This window comes from Protomyctophum parallelum (genome assembly GCF_964188405.1).
Source record: "Protomyctophum parallelum genome assembly, chromosome: 13".
Lineage (NCBI taxonomy): Eukaryota > Metazoa > Chordata > Actinopteri > Myctophiformes > Myctophidae > Protomyctophum > Protomyctophum parallelum.
Window position 1 is genome coordinate 2328699 of NC_139708.1, and position 22209 is coordinate 2350907.

A 22209-nucleotide genomic window follows, 5' to 3' on the forward strand; every position below is an offset into this window, starting at 1 on the left:
TTAGGTGGGTTTGATCATCATTGACACTCGCTTGAGAGAGTAGGAACCCCCGTGGAACTCCGCCCAGTAGACCCCGTCCTGGTAGCGGCTGGTGCGGTAGTGTCCCCCTCGATACCACACACCGTTCAGATTGGAGTGGGCGCACATGTTATACCACCAGCCTCCTTTATGGTAGTGAGCGCAGTTGCCTGATGTCCAAACAGGAAAACAAACATACATATTAATACAAATATATATTTATATATATACCAAATATAGGGTCAACTCGCATGACCCATTATGGGATAAATAAAAAAACAGAAAAGTCAAAAGAGTTTTAAATTTTCCTATTTTTCTAATTGAGTGAAAATCTGCAAACTCACAATGCGCCACATTGCAACTTTGCGATGTGGCGCATTGCATTGTGAGTTTGTAGATTTGTAGATAGAATTTGTAGGCAGATTTGTAGATTGAGTTTGTAAATTAAGCACAGATTTGTGTGTAATTCATAATATTTTATGGTCCTGGTGAAACACCAAATTCCTCTTTTTTGGTCTCAGGCTGAAAATGTTTATTTGGAAAGCCCTGAGATTAAAAATCACACCCGTGTGAAGTGAGGGGCGCTTTACGAACATCACTGATATGACATGTGACATCAATTAATGACAGCATATGACTTCAACTTATTGGCCAAGTTTTTCCTCTGACATGCATATGCCGATGGAATTTAATGTTTGTGTGACAAAACAATAAACAACAATAAACTCTATCCATTGTCAATGGCGTTTTTAATGTTTGTCTGGAAACATCAGACAAACATGTTTGTCTAGCGCCCATCAAACACATAGCGGTGGGGGTGGAAAGTCTGACCTGCGTAGCGGTCCTTGTCTCGGTCCAGAGTGGTAAAGGCCTTGTTGTTGTGCCAGGTGAGGGAGTCCCCAGCGTTGCCGTGGTACTCCCCGAGTCGGAGACGGTACCCGTCGCTCTCCGGCTCCAGGCGGAAGCTGTCATACTCAGCAAACACGTGACGGCCCTGCCAGTCCTCCAGAGCCACCCGCAGCTTGTAGTGAGCCTGTTTGGTCAACCAGTAGAGGTGCTCCAGGCCGATCCAATACTCTCCATCCAGGTTCCCAAAGCCTTCCTACAATGGAACGGTTTTTAAACTGAGCAAGGGTTCAAACAGTGGTTCACAAACATTTTCATGTCAAGCGGTGCATTTGAGGACCCCCACGTTTTGCTATGGACCTCCTGGGATCCCCACAAGGAACCCTGGCTGGGGGTCATATGGATATGGACCACAATTATTTCAGAACCACTTTTTACTGCAGATTTTATTCATTCTTACCGGTGCCAACTAATTCATATTCATTCATGCTTATGCATAACATTTTTCATAATTGCTTCCTTTCTGGCTTCAGACTGTGCAACATTTTGTTCTCATTAAGACTGGGCGGACTCACCTTGTACTGGTCCCATGTCCTGAAGAAATTGACCGATCCATCCTGTCTCCTCTGGATGACTGTCCAGCCCCCCTCTGCGCGGGTCTGCTCACACCAGGCCTGCAGGAGTCTGTTGGCACTCTGTGGACGGAGCAGGTAGATGCCACTGGTGGTCTCCCCAGAATCCAGCACATGCTTGCAGTCACTCCAAGGCCCTGAGGTGCAAACAGGCAATGAGATATATGAGGTGAGCTCTGGAATTCTGTTGTCTATAGAGCACCGAAGTCTGACGTCACTTCCAGTAGAGGGCGTCAGTCCCCAGGTTCATGTATTTGTTTAGTTTCATTGAAATCGCCATAGGAGGATTTTTAGATTGCTTCATATAAGAACTGTGTTTGAAAAATAAACATGTCATCCCGGCCGCTTCACTCATATGGATATGAAGAATCAACTGACTGAGAGAAAACGCTAATGTTACTGCTGCTGAATTAGTTACATTTTCGCTAGAAGCAGACTGTATCATATATGAGTGACTGACTGTTGCAAACGATACAGAGACACCTCCCTGACAATAACGCCGAGACAGCTTGTTTATTGTTGGACCACAACGCTTATAGTAGACGATATTAAGATCACCCCATGTTATTCTCCATAGAGAAATTACTTCTGTGAACCAGGGGAATCGAAGGGATGAGCGAGTTATGTCAGGACTTCGGTGCTCTATAGAGCCAGCCCCAACTTATCTGTTCGGAACTAAAAGCCCCAGAGGCTGTGTTGGAGCTTCTGGACACAAAACAACCCGGCCTCAGTATCAAATATAAATAAGCTATATTTCAAGGCAGCAACGTGTGTCGCTCTGCCTCTTCCATGGCCATGTTGGGCCATAGTGTAAATCACTGGGCATAATGTTAAATGGATAATGGCAATGGCAGGTGGCACCGTGATTGGTTTAATCATTGTAACACCCAAACCACACCTATGCATAATGTGGGGGGTAATGGAGGTGTTTTAGGGACTTAGGCTGTGGCACAAAATAGCAAATCTTACAGGGCCACACCTCTCACACAAATTAAGGAAAAAGGGCCCCTGCTGCACGATGGAGCCCTGTATGTGTATATCCTTCACTTGGCCCTCGATCATGCATTAATTACCACTTATAGCCTCAGAAATAATGTGCTTCAAATAACATGGTTCAGAGATGATAAAATATAATAAAATAAAATAAAATGAAGAGGAACAGCGTACCATAGTTGCAAGCTAGAGTTGTCTGGAGTTGTTTTGTGGGTGGAACCTGTCCATCATATACAGTACCCTCTGCTTTGTCATTCCACACACTTTGCTCGTGCAATTGTAGCATCTTAGGGGCATAAACCAGCCATTTAAGGCAACACCAAATGCTCTAGGGCTGTGGTAATTAGTGTGTGTGTGTGTGTGTGTGTGTGTGTGTGTGTGTGTGTGTGCGTGCGTGCGTGCGTGCGTGCGTGCGTGCGTGTGCGTGCGTGCGTGCGTGCGTGCGTGCGTGCGTGCGTGTGTGTGTGTGTGTGTGTGTGTGAGCGTGCGTGCGTGCGTGCGTGCGCACGTGTGGGGGTGTGCATGTGTGCACTGGTGGAATGTAACTATGTACATGTATTCTAGGATTGTACTATTTATTTTTAACTTAACTTTCCAATGCTTTTACTTATACTCCACTACATCTCAGAGGCGATTGTGCTTGTATTGTACTTTTACTCCATTAAAAGTAGCCTATTTGGCCCGGATGGCTAGCTCAACCGTCTGGGCACCTAGGCTGCTGAGCCTGCTGAGCCTAGGCAGAAAAAGCAAAAAGTAGCCTATTTGAAAACAAACGATACTAGTTACTTTGTAGATTTTTAAGTATATGATGCCAATACATAACAGACGTTTTACTTAGTATAGTATTTTTACATTGTGGGGTATTGATACTGTTATTTAAGTAAAGAATGTGAGTACTTCTTCCACCAGCGCATGTGCGCGTGAGTTTGTGGCTCATTATGAAAGTCCCCGCTCTGCTTCGATGGGAACAGCTATCAGTTTGAAATGTAGACATTGTTTAGGCATTCCCAGAGAGATAGCACTCCCACCACCAAGGTCACTGGCTCCCTCAGTGTCTTCTGCTTATCTGGACTGTTAGATAACATGAAGAAAACACTCTAGTATTCAATAATTGTTTGAGTCTAATGAGGGAATATGTGATGGGTGTGTGTTGCTACAATCTAAAACATCTCCTAACGCATGACTGATGAGCTGAGACAATGTGGGTTGTGTACTTAGTGAGGTGGAAATAGAAACAATTCATTGGTTAAAAGCCGTAGAATGTAAAATAACATGTATGTATAGGAAAATAGTGTAAAAGAAAAGATGTGAGCTAGGCGTGAGGAGACAGTAACAGTGGACCAATTAGTATTTAGGTTTACCTGGGGTTTTTGGAACGGGGTAACTGAAAGGGGGATCTGTAGGAGAGTTGGCTGTCATGATGGTGGCGGTTGTGGCGGGTTGGTCATCAGCTCCTTTCGGTTTCTCTTCCTGTGACAGAGGAGCACTCTGGTCCCTCTGAACATCATTAGTCATCCGGTTGGCCTCAGAGGAGTCATTAAGTCGCCCATCAGACTGGGCCCTTGGAGATTCAGTGGTCACCTATCCAGTTCAACAGGGAGAAATAAAACATTTACACACACACACACACACCTCGTCTTTAGTTCCTGGATTTAGAGAACCACATTTGGTAGATGAACACTATAGTTTCTTCCCTACCAGTAATGATGGGGTACTTGGGGTAGTGTCCCTGCACTGGCATTGCTTCTGTAGGCGGGCAATGAGCTGGCTCTGTGAGCTCATCACAGAGGTGAGAGCACCATACTTCTTCTCCAGCTCCCTGTAATTATTGGACACCTGCAGTGCCTGTAAGGTGGAATAGACAGCAAAAGCCTGATACTTAGTTGCGCGCCAGTGTCGCTCACATAATAGCCGATCCACAACCTCAGAACGTGTCGCATGGCGACGCGGTGAGTGCTTGTTGGTCGTCTATTTTGTGGATGACACTAGCGTGGAACCAAATCAGTCACAGCAGCAACTGTCTCAAGTGATCGCTCAGCCCCATCATGCAGCACCTATATGGCAGAGGCCTAATAGGTCACCTGTGTTGTCGCATTCAGCAGAAGGTTCTCAATTCTTCGCTGCTCCAACACCTGGTCCTTCTTGTGGATCACTTCGTGTAGCAGCTGGGCATAGAGCTGGGAGATGCGGCCATTCATACCATTGCTCTCTTTGCGTAGGGCCCGCACCTCCATGGCGAGGGCCGCCTCCTGCTCTAGGTGACTCTGGAGCCTCTTCATCTGTTCCTGTTGCCGACTGAGCTCTGTGCGCAATCCTGCCACTTCCGAGCGGTTGGCAGCAGCAGACTCTGTGCTCACGCACAACGCCCCTTTCAGTTTTTGCTGCGGAACAATGAAGGTGTACGAGCAGCGACCTGCTTTCGTCTCATCTGCCCTCTCCTTCCGACCCCAAGAGACAGTTATGTCCAGACAGAATGTTAGAAACAGAGTCAGGGCAAGTGTCTGTATCTTCTCCATGTGGGCTATCTGTACAACTTCTTAAAAACAGCCCTATGGAGGAGAAATTTAGATTTAGAGTTAGAGTTTAGAGTTCAGTCAGCAATAACAATGCATAACACTAACACATGATAACCTTTGACCATAAAACTAATCCTTCACCAGAATGCCTGTAACTCCCTTAAAGAGACCTACTCTTCAACTGCTCAATTTAAAAAAAAAAACTGTTACTTTGTAAAGCCCTCAGTGTTTGGTGTGGCCCTCTTTTTTTTTACACTGAGAATTTGATTGGATGTTCACCTCACCAGATGTTCGTCACATCCTGTGAAAAGTGAAAGTGCAAAAGGGTCTCTTCTACTGGCTGAAGTTTATTCACAGGTCAACACCAAGGGGACAACAGTCAACACAGACTAGTCAGAGTCAACACAACGTCTATCTCATGGTCAACAGTCTTCATAGGGTTACCTCCAGATCCAAACAAAACGTCTATCTCATGGTCAACAGTCTTCACAGGGTTACCTCCAGATCAACAAAACGTCTATCTCATGGTCAACAGTCTTCATAGGGTTACCTCCAGATCCAAACAAAACAGCCACAGTCAAAACCATAAACACCATTCTTAAAATACTATATGATCAATATTTACATTTCACACTGAAATCTCCTGTATGATGTATTACAAAAAAACGAATTAAATGTCCATACATGAACTTTGTTGAGAAAGAGAACACTGAGCCAAGGTTTCTTGAATAAAGAATTGCCATACATAGAAAACAAGATTCTGGACATTTGCAGTGTATTAATATAAGATATCACACTTTTTTATACACATATACAGTATACACTTTAATTGACCATGCAAACAGCAACAACTTTAACATCTTGCATTGTTTCTGACACATGTGTCATTTATACCTGAAAGTGCATTCCATCATAACATTGCATCTTGAAATCAGGGAAGTTCCACAACTCACGGTAATGAAGGTTAGTATTGCTGCTGGCTCCGCTGGACCTCTGTCTGCTGTTGCTGCATCGATCCAGTGACCCAATTAAACTAAAGATGAGGCTGAACTCATTAAGAAGCAGAATAATGGAGCCTATCAGCGAGCCTCACAAAAGTTTAAGTGCAGATAAAAACAACGAAAAAACGTAAGAAGTCAAAGCGAGAGAGACACACAGATATGATGCTGACACATGTTTTTCAGTACGCAGACCACCCCTTAACTTTATCTCTGTCACAGGATCTCTGAAAGAAGAGGCTCCTAATTACAAACTAGCCTAATGACACCGCCTCCCAAAGACCAGCTATCTGCTCTGGCCCTGAGTTCAAGAATCTACTGTCTCCTCCCTCTAGCTGTCACCAAGCTGCTATGCTCTTACCATATCCTTCCCACAAGCTCATTTATGAAGATGAGACTTAAAAGTGACAATAGAATAAAATAGAAAAGAATAGAAAGGAAAGGAAACAGATTAGAAATTAAGAAATATCAACTGAGGTCTGTGCCTGATAAAGAGTTGGACAGGAGCGGGCGGAAGATATGGGCCCTCCTGGACAAAACAGGGGGAGTGGACCTTTGTAAAGTATAGCTTTTAAAAAATCCAATCACGTATGAAAAAGCAAATGTGCATTTCCTGTTACAGGTACATATGTAGGCTACGTATACATATCTTTATTTGTTGTATTTAACCTAGCTGTTTCTAGCATTCCCTTTCCCAATCCCTTCTTCACTCAACCTTTAGCCTAGGCCTATCCTTTCTTCTTACAGAATACTACAAAATGATAGAATGCAAAAAAGGTGGTTGGATAATGGTCGTGTTGCATCAAGCATTATTTACGTTGATGCATTAATATGAAAGGAACATCCAGTGTCCAGTTTAGTGTCCAGTTAGAGGCCCACCGGTCCTAATCCTATGGTGTTCAGGTAGAGGCCCACCGGTCCTAATCCTATGGTGTTCAGGTAGAGGCCCACCGGTCCTAATCCTATGGTGTTCAGGTAGAGGCCCACCGGTCCTAATCCTATGGTGTTTTAGTGTTCAGGTAGAGGCCCACCGGTCCTAATCCTATGGTGTTTTAGTGTTCAGGTAGAGGCCCACCGGTCCTAATCCTATGGTGTTTTCAGAGAAACATGTGGACTTTCACTTTACTTGTATCACGAATAGCCAACTGTAAGAGTCGGCAGATAGCTTTAATGCTAATAATTCTAATGAAGGCATTAGAGATATGGATCAGAGCTTGTGAATGTATGTGTGTGGGTGTGTGTGTGTGTGTGTGTGTGTGTGTGTGTGTGTGTGTGTGGGGGGAGGGGGGGGGGGTAGCTGTAGCCTGAGGCAGCTTTGATGTACAAGTACACCCCCTGGACATGACGCTAGTATGTCGCAGGGACTTACAAGTGATGGGCAGTCTGGTGCGGGCACACCGAATAACAATGACTGAAATCATGCTCCATTTGCTACGGTAATATAGCAGATGGAGCCTATATTGAGAGTGACTTATATGCAAAAAATAATACAAAGAATAGACCTACGAGTTTTTTATGGGCCACGATCAAATGATAAAGTTGATGTTGGCTTTGCCAGCACACGTCTGTCTTTAATGCACTCCCACACTCCAGGTTGGATTGGGTATAAGATTTGCTGAGCGTTGTGTTATAAAGCAGAGAAGCCTTGGTCATGGGAACATGACCAAACTAAAACAGCACAAACTCATCATAGCATGCCCATTTCCATGCCCAAACAGCATCATACAACTAACAACTTTTCTATGAACACTATAAAGCATCACTATTCTCCAACCATAATATATAGGCCTATCATATTCATAATATTAGGCCAAGGATGACCAACTATATCTGATCAAAATATTCTGGAAGGGAGTCATTGTTGTTTTCTTTGTGAAAATAAAGAGAATGTTGAAAAAAGAAACATTGTACTGTACGTCTCTCAATCTGAATCATAAATCCATAGAAATATTCTCCCCTAGTCGGATGGCATCATGTTGGAAATGGAAATGGTAACAATCTGTATAAATAACTTTAAGTAAATAACTTTATTATATTTGGTACAGAAGTCTGCATGTACAAAATACACAAGAGACACATGCTTCACTACCCCACTATGGACTGTTTCTTTCACATACTGTACTGTATTGACTAAAATATAAGAACAATTCTGTTTTATTTGAAAACTGGTGCTGTATCTTTTAAACTTAAAGGATACCACCACCACCAGTGTTTTCTCACATTATGTAAAATATACAGTATAAAACAATGGCACATCTGCAAGGCTTCCCTCCCCATCCCCTCCACATATTTCTGGCATATATAGTTGAGGGGTGATTTCACCATTCTGCTCTACGTACACAGATATGAAAGCAGACATAGCCTACTTCCTTCTTGTCCGACTAGCACCAGTATATTCACTACTGTGAAACTTCCCATAACGGAAATTACAGCGGGTGAAACAGCCTACACAGATAACGGTACCTAGCCATAGACTACACTAGAACATAGAATTGTGTTTCACTGCTAGTTTCAATAATGTACTGTAATAAAATACAAAAGGTATCACAAGAGTAATTAAGCCAAGTGCCTTAGCACTGTAGGCCTACTATATTATAGCCTACTTTATCTTTCACGTCATCCTACTTTTTTCCTCGCTTTCCTCATTTTTAAGTTAAAATGATTCAATAAAATGTTTGAATCTAACATATTAATTATTTACATCTCCGCTGTCATTGTCTCTGCACACCTCCCACAGCAGACAATTCTGATACTGTCAAACACAGCCATATAAAGGAGTGGATGGATGCACATATTCAGAGCTGCCAACCCCTTAGATACTTGGTAGGATGTGTAAACCCAACAGTTGAAGACATCAGGATAATTGATTCTCAGGTATAGGTGATAGGCCTGAAATAAATGATAAGGCACAAAGGAAATGGCATATAGCACAATGACAGATATGACCATTAGGGCTACCTTTTGTTTCTCTAGTCTGGTAATATTTTCGTTCTTCCATACCACCCATATTACCACACAGTATGACGTAAAAGTTACCACAAATGGAAGAAAACACCCAAACACTGCCAAGAACACTTTATAATTGAAGTGTGAGGCTTCGTCAGTGTGTATCCGGCAGGCGGATACACACTGAGTGTGGTTTCCATGCACAGCAGGGCAAGTGGAGGCAAACTTCAACACAGGACAGGAAAGGACCGCAACAAGGATCCAGATGATTGCACTGGCTGCCTTAACAAGCGCCGGCCGCACATGGTTACGAGAGAAGAAGGGGTATGCAATGGCCACACATCGGTTCACGCTTATACCCATGATGAAGAAGATGCTCACGTACAAGTTGCATGTGAAAAGAAACCTCTCTATTTTACAGGCAGTGTCCCCAAATATCCAATGTTTCTGTTGTTTGTAGTAGACTATCAGCAACGGAAGTGTGAGGACATAGAGGACGTCACTGATGGCCAGGTTGCAGGACAAAACCACTCCGGTGTGCCAGTTTCTTCTCTCTCGGGTCACCAAGAGCCACAGTGCAAACAGATTGCCAGCGAGTGCCACACAGAATTCCACACCGTACACTGAAGGTAGCAGTGCGATTTGGAATTTCTCACAATGTGATGTGTTGTCAATCATTGTATTTTTTGAAGTTCATCTGGTAGCTTTCATAAAATGGATGTGTATACTGTTCAATGTCTGTGAATAAGAATAACCAAATGAATTAGTAATGCTACAATACAAATTTACTTTATTACTTATTATTTTATATTTACTTTATCACAGTGTAATGCTTTTATCTACAAACTCAAAGTAGTGAGATAATAGGCTGTGCAACAATATTTAGGTATACAGTTTAATAACCTACTGAAAAACTATAGGCTTATTTTTTAATTGAAATTTACAATCAACTTTTCAGTTTGGATGATGTCAAGCTTGCCACTCAATAGGTGTTCCCGCATAAATTCAGAGTATGATGATGTCATATGCATGTACTGTAAGCCGTATCAGTTAGACAGAACCCAAATATACAGTACTCACTCAGAGATCCTATACACTGTAGGCCTGAAGAGTGAAGACAGATTACCACAGCTGCTCAACTGAATTTGCAGTGAGTGCAATATGGTGGGTGAAAATTGTAATTGTAAGCACATCTAAATCTTTCACTTCCTCTTAAGCAACATCAGCCTGACCATTTTGAAGAAGCTAAAATGTCATGCCCCCACCCCCTAGACGTTTCAAAATTAATTCATTTGAGACCAAGGCCAACAGCCCAAATCATGACAATAAACAAAATAAATTGGGTCGAACATATAATTAGAAAGAAGCAAAACTCTAAAAAGTGTTGTAACCTGCCCTTTTCTTCTTCTAATTATGTGATACGTCAACTCGGCTGTTGTCTTTGTCCGAGGCTTAAAGGTCTTGAAACGTCTATGGAAAAATGTATGGGAAATACTCTTCCGGTGCCCTTGAGGAGGCAAGACCATGACGCTCTTATAAGTAAATTCTCAGTTGAGTATTTACTGTGTAATAAATCCTCCCCTTTACCAAGGAATTCTTGAAAAATGTAAAAAGTTATGTACCATCATGCCTAATTGTCTTGCCAAATAAATGTACATATTTTAATGCTATTCAGTCACCTTGCATGTCTGAAATCTCCCATGCCTTATCAAGAACCTATGGAAGGACAAAAATAACACATCCAACTATGGTGCAGAGACAAAGTCAATTATCTGCTGTTGAGTTCACAACCAAATATGCAGTCATGCATTTATTATACTATAAAGTAAACCCACTAACTTAATGCATTTTATCTACAATCACAATATTGTATACCAGTAATGGCAATTTATTTTTTCATTAATAATTTAAAGTAACATCTGTCCGATTGAGCCAGTTGAGCAGATACCAGGGAAATAAAGGACACATAGCAAGTAGCATACCTTGATTTAACAATTTATTGGATAAAGCACATTTAAATCAACATAACAAAAAAACCTTTCACTGTTATATGAACTCCCTCTGCTGATTTTCAGCAATAAATATATTCCACAAACAAAGCCCCCAATCGAGCAGCACTTAAGGGGCATACCACTCATTTTCAACATTGAACCGTCATTAATATACCTTATGTGGAAATAAGAAAAGATCTGTTAAGTCTAGAACTTGTTCTCGTGATCAGTGACATCACAAAGACGTACTTTATAAAAAAATATATACATTTGTAGAACTAAGGGAGCCTAGAACCTTCTTCTGGAAGAACCACTTGTTATTTGTTTTTAAACACTTTATTTATATTACTATTGATGCAACAATGAATAAACATGTGTACATTTTGCCAGTCTTGTACCTCTCCTCAAACTTGACCTTTGCTACCCACCTGGCCTTCTGCTTCAGGGCAGGGTTCCTAACCACGTCCTTATTGAGCAGTCACCTTGAAACTAACTACATCTTCGTGATGTCACTGAGCACATGACCCCAAGTTCTAGACCTCCAGTTCTGGGCTTCACAGAAGGGGGGGGGGACGGGGACTCTTTATTATTTCCACACAATATTTCCAAGGAATATGAATGACATAGTTCAATGATGAAAATGAGTGATATTCACAGCTATGGTCATGGTGGTGATGTATCCACCTGTGCTGCCATCTAGTGTTTGATTATAGACTGCATTCAATGTCTGTTCCAAATGGAAGAGCTCAATTCAGCCTTTGCCCTTCCTCTGTTTGAAACCTTGCTTGGCTCCACCGCTGGGACCTCTTTTCTTGTTGCCAGGTGGTTTGCCTTTTGGACCCCCATCCATGTTTTTCTTCCCAAATGTATTCTTACCCTGAAAAGGTTTCTTGCCTCCAAACCTCTTGTCCCCATCACCAGTTTTCTTAGCCCCAAATCGTTTCCCCCCCTTCATGTCACGATCTCCTCCTGGTCCGTCTCTGCGCGGTCCACCCGGATGTCTATGGGGTGATTTTGTATATTTTTGTTCACCTGGACCCATCTTTTCACGACGATTTCCTCCTGGTCTGTCTCTGCCACGTCCACCTGGACTGCCTCTGCCACGTCCACCTGGACTGCCTCTGCCACGTCCACCTGCACCCATCCCGTCACGATTTCCTCCTGGTCTGTCTCTGCCACGTCCACCTGGACGTCCACCTGCACCCATCCCGTCACGATTTCCTCCTGGTCTGCCTCTGCCACGTCCACCTGCACCCATCGCGTCACGATTTCCTCCTGGTCTGCCTCTGCCACGTCCACCTGCACCCATCGCGTCACGATTTCCTCCTGGTCTGTCTCTGCCACGTCCACTTGGAGAATGTCTCTGGTGTGATTTTGTAAATTTCTGTTCGCCTGGACCATGTCTCCCGGGTGACTTGCCATGTTTATCGTCACCTGCAGGTCCTCCAGTTGACAGCCTCCTCTTCTTGAAGGGTCCTCCTGGAGGTTTTCCTGATTGAAACCTCTTGGTAGCAGAGAACATGCCTGAACAAAAATAAAAAACAATTAAGTTCTCTCTCAACAGCCATGAGATTAAACAGGTGTTGGTAGATCCCTAATGATAATCACCTTCGTCTGGCTCCTTCCCTACAGCCTGTCTGTAGTACTCCACATCATCATCATCAGAGACGACCACCTTGTCAGTCTGCGCCCCAGGGTCCTCCACTTCACTGTCTACTTCTTCTTCCGGTTGTTGCTTTCTTTTCATGCCTGCCAGGCTCTTTTTCCTGAAACACATATTCAAAATTAAATGTCTGATAAACAAAAATAAAGTTGTCAAAATCATTCATTGTTGATGGAGGACCTACTTGTTTGCTTCCCGTTGCTCTTCCTTTTGAGCAATATCCTCTTCCTGTTTATTCCGGCGCTGGGATTTCGCTTTCAGCTGTTGCTCTTTTCTTTTCAAGATCTCCTTAATTTCCTCTTCAGTCTTGGAGACTGTGAACAATTTATAGAAAACCCATTAAGGACCATTTCTACAAATGCACAGCTCACAACACATCTCGTTGTGAGATTGTACTACTTTCAAACAGTTAAAGTATAACCACTTGAGGTTAAATAAAATAATAACTATTATACTCACTGAAGGAATGATACAAAATATTGCCCTCTCCTATGCCCTCTTGTATCTTCACCAGCTGCAGAGTCATTCGAGGGCCAATCTGAAGGAGAAATACACACTTGAGTATAGGCTAGCCCCATCTAGTACCACTGAGGTGAGCATTAAAAAACACATTTGGCACAATTACCTCAGTCAAGCGCACAGCGCTCTGCTGTGATGCCATGTTGCCACGTCCAGAGTAGACCTGGGGCAGCTCAGTTATGTTGTGATCTCCATCTTGTTCCGCTTCACTCTCAGAGAGGTTAGCTGCCCTAAAACAAGTCATTGGAATTAGAACAGTTTATGATTAGGTGATAAAAAACAACTTCTTTAACCATTTTCAGCCAGGCAAAAACTAACCACTTTATACTAGCTTCCCTATTGTGATAATAGGTGAACATTCAGATAAAATAGCTGAGATCAGCTATTTTATCTTCTGGTGGAGGGAAAAATGGAGAAGACCATGGTGAACTTAGGTGGTTAAATAGTTAGTCGATCTACAAGCACACAACGCATCGCAGTGCAATGCCTTTTGAGCTTGTAGATAGTCTATTTTCGCAAACAGTCGTTAAACTTCTTAACAAAAGACAGCATAAGTGGTTAAACACAAGAGAATTATAGCGGTTACAAAAGTTATAAAATACCCACTATAATAATATAGAAGAATTTGCATTTTCACAAGGGACTCACTTCATCAACAGCTCGCTAATGTCTTCAAACTTGCTCATGTTGGGGAACCTCTCCTGCATCAGCTTCTTGACTCCACGACTAATGCCAACCGGGACAACCTTCAGGCTGCTGCAGGGTGGAAGAAGATGGTACTGGAGGTGAGTGTGGGACATTAATATAACCAGAAAATGGAGCTGTGGGTGTTTTTGATGAAGGGCCCATCAGTGCGTTTACTTTGAACATACATCACTGAACAGTCAAGTCATAATTCGTCATCATCTGAACCCAACAGTCTTATCAAGGTAAAATGTTATGACACTTACGGACTAGCTTGTGAGCATATAACCAAAGCATAGGAAGCTCGTATTGGGATCCAATACTTACTAATGACGGAACTCTATCTCCTGGGTCTCTGGATTGTAGTTCAGCAGAACACACCTCTTGATACTGTTAAGGCTTATCTAGGAAAACAAAAGCCTTATTTTAGATTAAACTGTAATGTTATTAAATTACTTTATTTTAAGTTCAGGGAGATGCCAGAGTTGAGTTGTCAGAAAGTGTTTGTGTCTTCAGGGAAGATATAAGAAGACTATACGTTCATCATTCTGACACGTCATCAACCACTCATACTATCCAGCATTGCTGCCACAAACATACCTTGTGAACATTGATGGAGGGAAACATGTGTTGGAACATGGTGGCCATCAGTTTAACCTGCATGCCGTCAGAGCCAAAGTTATTCAGGACGAGCAGCGGATGATGCCCAAACTGCTGGTCGTGCATCCGGTGTTTCTTCAGAGATGAAATCACATCTTTGATAAGCGCGTACTGGAAAAGAGTCAACAACAGTCCTCGTCATAAACAATTCAAAGAGCAATACCAAGTTTGATTTTAATGGTAAGGGATTATCAGTGCGTTTACTTTGAAAGACATCACTTGACAGTCACGTTATAATAATGCGTCATCACCTAAGCCCGATCACCTTTTACTACTTCAAAAAACACACAATAGAAATACCTTTGCCACTTTGAAGTACAGCATTGGACCTTTGGGAAGTCGAGTGAGCCTCTGAAACAAAAATTTTTTATTGGTCAACAACAGCATCTCCATGTGGATTTGGTATACCTGACGAAGGCCACATAGGCCGAAACGTTGTGGGGTTTTTTTTACCGATATTTGGTAATACATTATTTTGGGAGCATTTACGGTGTGCAGACTTGCTCCTTCTCTTTAGCTTATCTCTTTTGTTCGATCACCCGTTAAAATCGTTTGGATTTGCGTGCACATCCTGACCACTGTAATTTGGCTGATGTCACCATTCAACATTAAATCCCGACTCACTTGGTCACACGACTGCCGCATGCCAAACATAGCAAGCTCACCTCATCTGCCGCGCATTGTAAGCTCATGCATTGTTCAAGTTATAGGTCTGCTATTTTCAGTGTAAGACATTGTTGTGCGATGTCACATAAATTAGCTGCTTGGCATAAAGATCATCATGTGAAAAATCTCTTTTACTGGTAGAATTTCCACACCGCTTGTTAATTGTAAAAAAAGGTCAAATTACTTGAGAATAAACATTATGCTCCCTACAAAAACAAAACAAAAACCCCTGAGTTCACAATATGTACATGAAGAAAATTTGTGGAACTAAAAGTAAACAATGACAGGTAAATACTGCCTTCATATTGTAGCATTCATGCAAGGTACTGAATCTCTAACGACAATGACAGGTAAATACTGCTTTCATATTGTAGCATTCATGCAAGGTACTGAATCTCTAATGATCTCACCATGTTAACGTTGGTGGGGGTCTTGCCGAAGATCATGAAGTGTGTCACGCCCAGTGGTCCTGCTACTGACACAAAATCTTTCAGCGAATTCTTTTTCCTCACCTGGTAGAGAAAACAAGCACAGCCCTCAAAACTAAATGAAAAACTACCAGGCCTTGTTGGTTCTCCAGCAGTGAGACAAGACACTGGAGGCGACTCCAGATACGCCTTCAAGTTTTGCTATAAGGTCAGTGAAATATGGAGCTAAAAATTGCAGATTTACAAGTTCATATTACAAGCTTGTAGATCTGCTATTTAGCAGATATAAAAGTTCATATTACAAGCTTGAAGGTCTGCTATTTAGCAGATATACAAGTTCATATTACAAGCTTGTAAGTCTGCTATTTAGCAGATATACAAGTTCATATTACAAGCTTGTAGATCTGCTATTTAGCAGATATACAAGTTCATATTACAAGCTTGAAGGTCTGCTATTTAGCAGATATACAAGTTCATATTGCAAGCTTGTAGATCTGCTATTTTGAAATATTGTGACAGTTCGTGCAACTCGAATGTATACATTTTAAAGCTAACATTTTCAGGGGGTCCCTGACCCTGGCACAACATATTTTAGATGGGGGTCCGCATGATAAATGAAAGTTTGAAAACCACTTATTTAGAAGACTTTTTGAATCAGCCTCATGTCATGTCTTAATGGGTAAAAAAACAATACATGACGAATCTGTACACTATTTTGTTTAGATTACAAAGATGCATTAAAGATGAGACAGTGCGAACCTTCAGGTTCTCGGCGGTGAAAGGCCCCATGACTCGCCGCATGTCCTGCACCAGCTGGCCGGCATTCTTCCCAACCTGACCTCGGTTAAACACGAAGGAGTGGGGGACGTTCGTGTAGATTTCCTCGGCCACATGGTTGGCATTTAGTCTGGATTTCTTCTGATTTTTGGTCTGAAAAATACGACATCAAACGATTATCAACTGGACATGATACTAAAATATATTACTAGGCCTATGTGGTTTCCTCATTGAGGGGAAGAAAACAGCGATAGCAAATTTTACAGTGTACAAAATTTACAGTGTACATGTCGTGGACGTTGTTTTTCCCTAATTTAACTGTCTATTCGTATCGCATTACACGGCGGTAAATATAAACATAATATTCAATAGAGGCAAATGTCCGGTATTCACACACACACATTCATAACATTAAGAGGTTCACTTTGGCTAACGCGTTAGCTTAAGACTAAGTGAAACTTGTCCTTACCTTTGTAGTCTTCCCCATTGTGTTCTGAGATACAGTGTTGGCAAATTAATGCAATAACCACCGTTACCTCTAACTCAAGAGATTACTCTTGTACAAAATACAAAAAAGTCAATATTTTTTCATAACATTCCTGCTAAACTGTTCACGTCCACCAAGCACAGAGCATGGCAGGCAGCCTTAGCACATGTGGAATTTCATCACGGTGTCACACATGATAATATGTCCGTGTGTCTCAACAACCGAATTTGACTTTGTAATGGTTCCTAGCCTGGTGGTGAGGCGTTTCCTCCGAGGTGGTGGAAAGACTGGTGAGGCGAGGACTTTAAACCATAGAGTATATATATCTAAATATATATACTCTAAGCTTTAAACAGGGAAGCAAGTATTGATAGTAAGTAAGCAAATATAAGCAAGTCTTGATTGAAAATTGTATTAACAGTTTGTAGAATTTGTATGTCTCTAAATGTTTTGATGAATTGAACAATGTGGACCCTGTTGTAAACAAGTGTAATGCTTAATTGGGTCGTCCACTCACAGTTAACAGTCTTTGTATTGAGTTTGTGCTTGAAATGTACTGTAAATTCTGCAAACTGTTAATAAATATTTCAATAAATCAATCAAAAGTACATTTCAAAGAAATGTACCCAATGTACTGTAATTCTGCAAACTGTTAATACTTCAATCAATCATATCGTAAGCAAATATAAGCAAGTCTTCCCCCAGGATGTGCCTTAATTGCTTTAATTATTACTTCAAGTTCATACTTTATGTTATTTTTCTTGATCCAAGTTTGTTTTAGTCTATGTTCGCTTTTATTGTGAAGTTAGAGAACCACCCTGATCGTTACCCGGCGGAAGTGTTTCTGGCGGCCGGAGTAACTCACGCTCTTTTTTCTTTACCTCCCTGGAGCTCAACTAGCCGACAGAATGCCGTCGGTGGAATACGACGAGTGAGTCTAATTATTATGAACATTATGAGCTTCATAATTAATAATGTGTATAATAATGTCTAACGCGGAGTATCAATCTTTGCCCCTAGTTCCAAGCCCAGCTGGGCGGACCAGGTTGAAGAGGAAGGAATTGAAGGTAAAAAGGCTAATGTGGCTAACGTTAGCTAGTTGACGTTAGCAGCATAACTGATGGAAGAGGCTAGCAAGGCGGCTTCCACTTCTTCCACGTGGATGGACGCTGTTTTACTCCAAACTGTAGATGTATTTATGTTACTTACCTGTTTGAGGTGGACCTGGATATGAATCAAGACGTGTAATGGATTATCTCGTTCCCATAATCAATTGTTGCCTGACATATGCTGCTGATCCTTCGGCCCTTCGACAGTGACGTGAGCCTCTGTCTCTCTCATACTGTAGCTAACCTACTTAGCCCCTCTAGTGTCTAACTCTAATGCATGTGAATTTTACTCATAAAACAACATACACAAGGTATATGCCACGTTTGTACTCTCAGGGTTACAGAATACCGAGAATGTATGGTTCTTTCTCGGTACCGAGTGGTTGTATACTCTGTAATGTAAACATTTTAGGGATGTGAAGCACAATGTAATGGGCATTGAACTTGTAACCAGAGTTCTTCTCTCTTTGCAGGTCAATTACCGTCTCCAAAAGAAACAATCAAAGGAAATATCAAAACCATTACTGAATATAAAATAGATGAAGATGGGAAGAAGTTCAAGGTAATTATCATTATTATTATTGTGTATATACTCATCATTACATAATTACATCACTGCTCTTGTAATGAAGACTAAAATCTCTCTGTAAAGGCCACTTGTTTCTGCATTTTATGTTCACCAACCGTTGTGTTTTTTTGCATTATGTTTAATGGTAATTGCAACTCTGCAAAAGAAGGGCTTCGATACATGACATAATGCAAAATTCAGTTGCATCATCAGAGCGGTTGCAAGTAACCCTCTGGCATTTTGCTTTAAAATACAAATCACTTGGCCCAGGCCGTAGCGTAACGGTCTGGGCACCGGACTGGTAATCCAGTCGCAGTGTGCCGCGGGTTCGACTCCCGGACCCGACACGGCCTTTACTGCATGTCATCCCCCCATCTCTCTCCCGTTTCCTGTCAGCCTACTGTCTGTCCCTTCAAAAATCAATAAAAAAGGCGTAAGCCGCAAAAAAAATATCTAATTTTTTTTTAAAAACAAATACAAATCACTAACCTTTCATCTGCACAGGTGCCATATGGGTGTATTAAACTAGTGTCAAACTGAATTAAAGTAGAATGTAAATAACAGTTTTCTTGTGATGCACTAAAATGTCTATGTATCTGATTTCCTATTCCTGCTTTCTAGATTATCCGGACCTTCAAGATTGAGAATAGAAAAGCTTCAAAAGCTGTTGCCAGGAGAAAGGTCTGCTTCCTGACATTCACAGTAGCAGCACAGAGTTTGCATGTTTTTTATTTTCTATTGGTGGCATTTTCCTATTTTGCCTATTTAGATATCTCACTTGATGTGATTTCAGAATTGGAAGAAATTTGGCAACTCCGAGTACGATGCAGCCGGTCCTAATGTTGCTACCACCACTGTCAGTGATGATGTCTTCATGACTTTCATCTCCAGCAAAGAGGTGAGGTTCATTGTGCTTCTCCCCTGTGATTGTTTTAACCCATTCTGACCTGAGATCAGATTCATACGAGGTTTCCGCCGGACACACACTGGTCTGATGAACCCATTCTGACCTGAGATCAGATTCTAAAAATGTCAGTCGTTCTTCGATTTTTTTCAAAAATAGCAGACCTACAAGCTCGTATCGCGCCACTCGGTGGCGCGATATGAGCTTGTAGATCTGCTATTTTTAAATAGCTAAAGCATAACATGACACCAAAATGGGTGCCCGGTCAGAATGGGTTAAAGCTGCTATAAGCAATAATATGTCAACATTTTAATGACTTTTGGGAGAGTTTTACCCATTGCTGGCTATCTGAATCCCAAAAAATATATATATCTGCATTCAAAGATTTTCCTAGAAGCTTTGTCTACTTCCTGATTGGTTAGTCATTTCGACCAGATTTAATTTTTCTCAACCAATGACAAAGCTTCTAGGAACATCTTTGAATGCAGAATGTGGCCCCTAGATGTGTCACAGAGACAAATTTATTTTTGGGAGTGTTTTACTCATTGGTACAACAAAAAAAGTAAATAAAATGTTGAGAAATATTGCTTATAGCAGCTTTAATGATGCACTGAAACAAATTCTATCTTTTTCAAAGAAATCCCATAAATCAGAAATGTTTGAAGAAGTGAAAATAGCCGATCTACAAGCTCCTAACGTGTCGCATTGCGATGCTTTAGCAGCTCGTACATCAAATCTCTCCTGGGTTTTGCGCTAAAAAGAGAACCACTGTCATCTGAAGATTGTTCCTGATTCTGTCAAGTTCAAACCTTCGGTTTGACAATATCCATCCCTATGCTGTTCCAGGACTTGAATTCCACAGACCAGGATGAAGATCCCATGAACAAACTCAAGGGACAGAAGATTGTGTCTTGTCGTATCTGCAAAGGTGACCATTGGACCACCCGTTGCCCTTACAAGGACACCCTGGGTCCCATGCAGAAAGAGCTGGCTGAACAGCTTGGGCTTACAACTGGAGATACGGCCAAGCCTGCTGGCTCAGGTACAGTGACGGTCATTACTCTGTTCAAAGGACCATGGCACTTTGGTGTCACTTAAAAAATGGACACTGGATTAATGCTGCCTTCATCCCTTCCCCAGGAGAAGCAGAGCCTGCACAGCCAGCAGCGGGAAGCAAGACAGGGAAATATGTTCCACCCAGCTTGAGGGATGGCAGCACGCGTAGAGGAGAGTCCATGCAGCCCAACCGGCGAGGTGGGTGTGAGTAGTAGTCCATTTCTTTATACAATCTATTCAATTAACACCGAAGATTACTTGGTCATGGTGTCTCAAAATATATCAATTTCCCGGTACAGCTGATGACAACGCCACCATCCGTGTGACCAATCTCTCCGAGGACACTCGTGAGACAGACCTTCAGGAGCTCTTCAGGCCATTTGGCTCCATTTCCAGGATCTACCTGGCCAAGGACAAGAATACTGGACAGTCCAAGGTCAGTGTTAGACTACGATCAAATTAGGCATTGCAAGTGGTTGATCCGGTCTGGGTCGTTGTGTGTAACCAGATACAGTAGGCGAGCGCTAGACCTTAATTCAGAATGCAGGTACTGCAGAAAACCTGGTGATACAAGGTTAGCATTTTTTCAGCTGCAGGTTACAATTCTGGTTTGCATTTGTTTCTGCCAGGGCTTCGCCTTTATCAGCTTTCACCGTCGGGAGGATGCAGCGAGGGCCATTGCAGGAGTGTCAGGATTTGGATATGATCATCTAATTCTCAATGTTGAATGGGCCAAGTAAGTACTACTTTGGAATACAGGAACTAGTCATTCATATGAATTAGCCTATACTTAATGCGTAACCTTTTGAAACCCTTTTTCTTTGCAGGCCATCAAACAACTGAGCACCAGTCCAGGGTGATGCCTGAAGTACAATTTGGCTATTATAATAAATAAAGTGGTGATAACGAAACTGGTTGTCATAATTCAGCTTTTTGTATGTACCATGACAGTAACCTTCACATTGATAGTTGGCATGTAGTTATCTCCCATAAATAAAGCTTTTGTCTGAAATGACCCGAGAAGCCATTTTAAGTAGCATGTTAATGTTTCAGACTTGAAAGAAATGTACAAGATTGACAACTGCTTAGCTTTAAATTTTCTATATACATTAAAAACAATATTCAATTTCAACTGGTGTTTCTTTGGTAAAACTAGAACTGGGTGGAATAAGGTCATGGTAAAGACATTTGCCCAACATCCAAAACATGGACAGTTGGGTGACAGCTCTCAGAATTAGGCAGCAAGCACTTGAGGCATTACATTACTGTTTAAACAGAACACAATGCCTTGCAAGCATGAACTGTTGAGCTTGTAGATCATTGATTTTCACAATTCTGAGTTCTTTTTGATAGTCCTTAAATTGTCAGTCACATGGGGACCCCCAATTTGAGAACCACTTAAGGAATAGTTTTAGCATACCCAAACCAACAACTGTATTCAGTCATGTAGTTTAATAACGTTCAGCTTTCAAGACTGTCATTGGTTTGGTCAAACTATTTAGCCCAATCTTTGGGTATAGGATTATAGTGGACTTGTTAAATCACTGCTAGACAAGCATGAATAGATAAGGGTGTAACGATACAGTAACATACATTACAGGCAATGAAATCTGTATTGATACAGTGATTCTCTGGCAAATACATGGACATTGTACTTGCCAACACCTCAAATACTGAGAATACATGTTCATTATTCGATAGCCAAAGTAGTGTAGTGATATAGAAAGTTAATTAAACCACTTATGTTG

General features: G+C 41.7%; 4 protein-coding genes across 11 annotated transcripts; 1 reads left to right on the forward strand and 3 right to left on the reverse strand.

Moving 5' to 3' along the window:
* Window positions 1–5005, reverse strand: angptl6 (angiopoietin-like 6; the record flags this gene model as incomplete). Its single annotated transcript, XM_083779958.1, has 6 exons — window positions 1–188; window positions 850–1120; window positions 1440–1633; window positions 3851–4070; window positions 4188–4334; window positions 4571–5005. 6 exons carry the CDS (start codon window positions 5003–5005, stop codon window positions 1–3), a joined length of 1455 nt encoding a protein of 484 aa, XP_083636084.1.
* A 3282-nt stretch (window positions 5006–8287) lies between these two features.
* p2ry11 (purinergic receptor P2Y11) lies at window positions 8288–10068 on the reverse strand. The gene is made up of 2 exons (XM_083779629.1): window positions 10030–10068; window positions 8288–9687 (listed from the first exon to the last, which is right to left on the reverse strand). Exon 2 carries the CDS (start codon window positions 9625–9627, stop codon window positions 8701–8703), a length of 927 nt encoding a protein of 308 aa, XP_083635755.1. The 5' UTR covers window positions 9628–9687; window positions 10030–10068; the 3' UTR covers window positions 8288–8700.
* Window positions 10069–10932: 864 nt separating this feature from the next.
* Window positions 10933–17001, reverse strand: ppan (peter pan homolog). 7 transcript variants are annotated; one of them, XM_083779408.1, is made up of 14 exons: window positions 16807–17001; window positions 16320–16490; window positions 15543–15644; window positions 14767–14817; window positions 14407–14577; window positions 14134–14210; window positions 13771–13878; window positions 13229–13352; window positions 13063–13141; window positions 12788–12917; window positions 12549–12706; window positions 12234–12464; window positions 12057–12125; window positions 10933–11999 (listed from the first exon to the last, which is right to left on the reverse strand). In XM_083779408.1, the coding sequence occupies exons 1-14, from the start codon at window positions 16822–16824 to the stop codon at window positions 11692–11694; spliced, it is 1797 nt and encodes a 598-aa protein (XP_083635534.1). In that variant the 5' UTR covers window positions 16825–17001; the 3' UTR covers window positions 10933–11691. The 7 variants fall into 7 exon arrangements, with proteins under 7 accessions (XP_083635534.1, XP_083635535.1, XP_083635531.1 ...); XM_083779409.1 differs by lacking the exon at window positions 12057–12125 and adding an exon at window positions 12132–12188 and having other exon boundaries at window positions 10933–12011; XM_083779405.1 differs by having other exon boundaries at window positions 12057–12188.
* Window positions 17002–17654: 653 nt separating this feature from the next.
* On the forward strand, window positions 17655–21474 carry eif3g (eukaryotic translation initiation factor 3, subunit G). 2 transcript variants are annotated; one of them, XM_083779459.1, is made up of 10 exons: window positions 17655–17755; window positions 17845–17891; window positions 18407–18495; window positions 19123–19182; window positions 19295–19399; window positions 20252–20447; window positions 20546–20665; window positions 20761–20897; window positions 21091–21197; window positions 21289–21474. In XM_083779459.1, exons 1-10 carry the CDS (start codon window positions 17733–17735, stop codon window positions 21302–21304), a joined length of 900 nt encoding a protein of 299 aa, XP_083635585.1. In that variant the 5' UTR covers window positions 17655–17732; the 3' UTR covers window positions 21305–21474. The 2 variants fall into 2 exon arrangements, with proteins under 2 accessions (XP_083635585.1, XP_083635586.1); XM_083779460.1 differs by having other exon boundaries at window positions 20546–20659.
* The last annotated feature ends 735 nt before the right edge of the window (window positions 21475–22209 follow it).

What these genes read in the sequence shown, in the direction of transcription:
- ppan (XM_083779403.1), bottom strand. An exon ending in GCGCTGTGCGCTTGACTGAG is followed by an intron (nt 13,142 to 13,228) that starts GTAATTGTGCCA and finishes TTTCTCCTTCAG; the next exon opens with ATTGGCCCTCGAATGACTCT. An exon ending in CGGGATGGGTGCAGGTGGAC is followed by an intron (nt 12,027 to 12,068) that starts GTGGCAGAGGCA and finishes GAGGCAGTCCAG; the next exon opens with GTGGACGTGGCAGAGACAGA.
- eif3g (XM_083779459.1), top strand. Translation starts at nt 17,733, where the DNA reads ATGCCGTCGGTGGAATACGACGA. An exon ending in AAGATGGGAAGAAGTTCAAG is followed by an intron (nt 18,496 to 19,122) that starts GTAATTATCATT and finishes CCTGCTTTCTAG; the next exon opens with ATTATCCGGACCTTCAAGAT. An exon ending in AGAATACTGGACAGTCCAAG is followed by an intron (nt 20,898 to 21,090) that starts GTCAGTGTTAGA and finishes TGTTTCTGCCAG; the next exon opens with GGCTTCGCCTTTATCAGCTT.
- p2ry11 (XM_083779629.1), bottom strand. Translation starts at nt 9,627, where the DNA reads ATGATTGACAACACATCACATTGTGAGAAATTCCAAATCGCACTGCTA.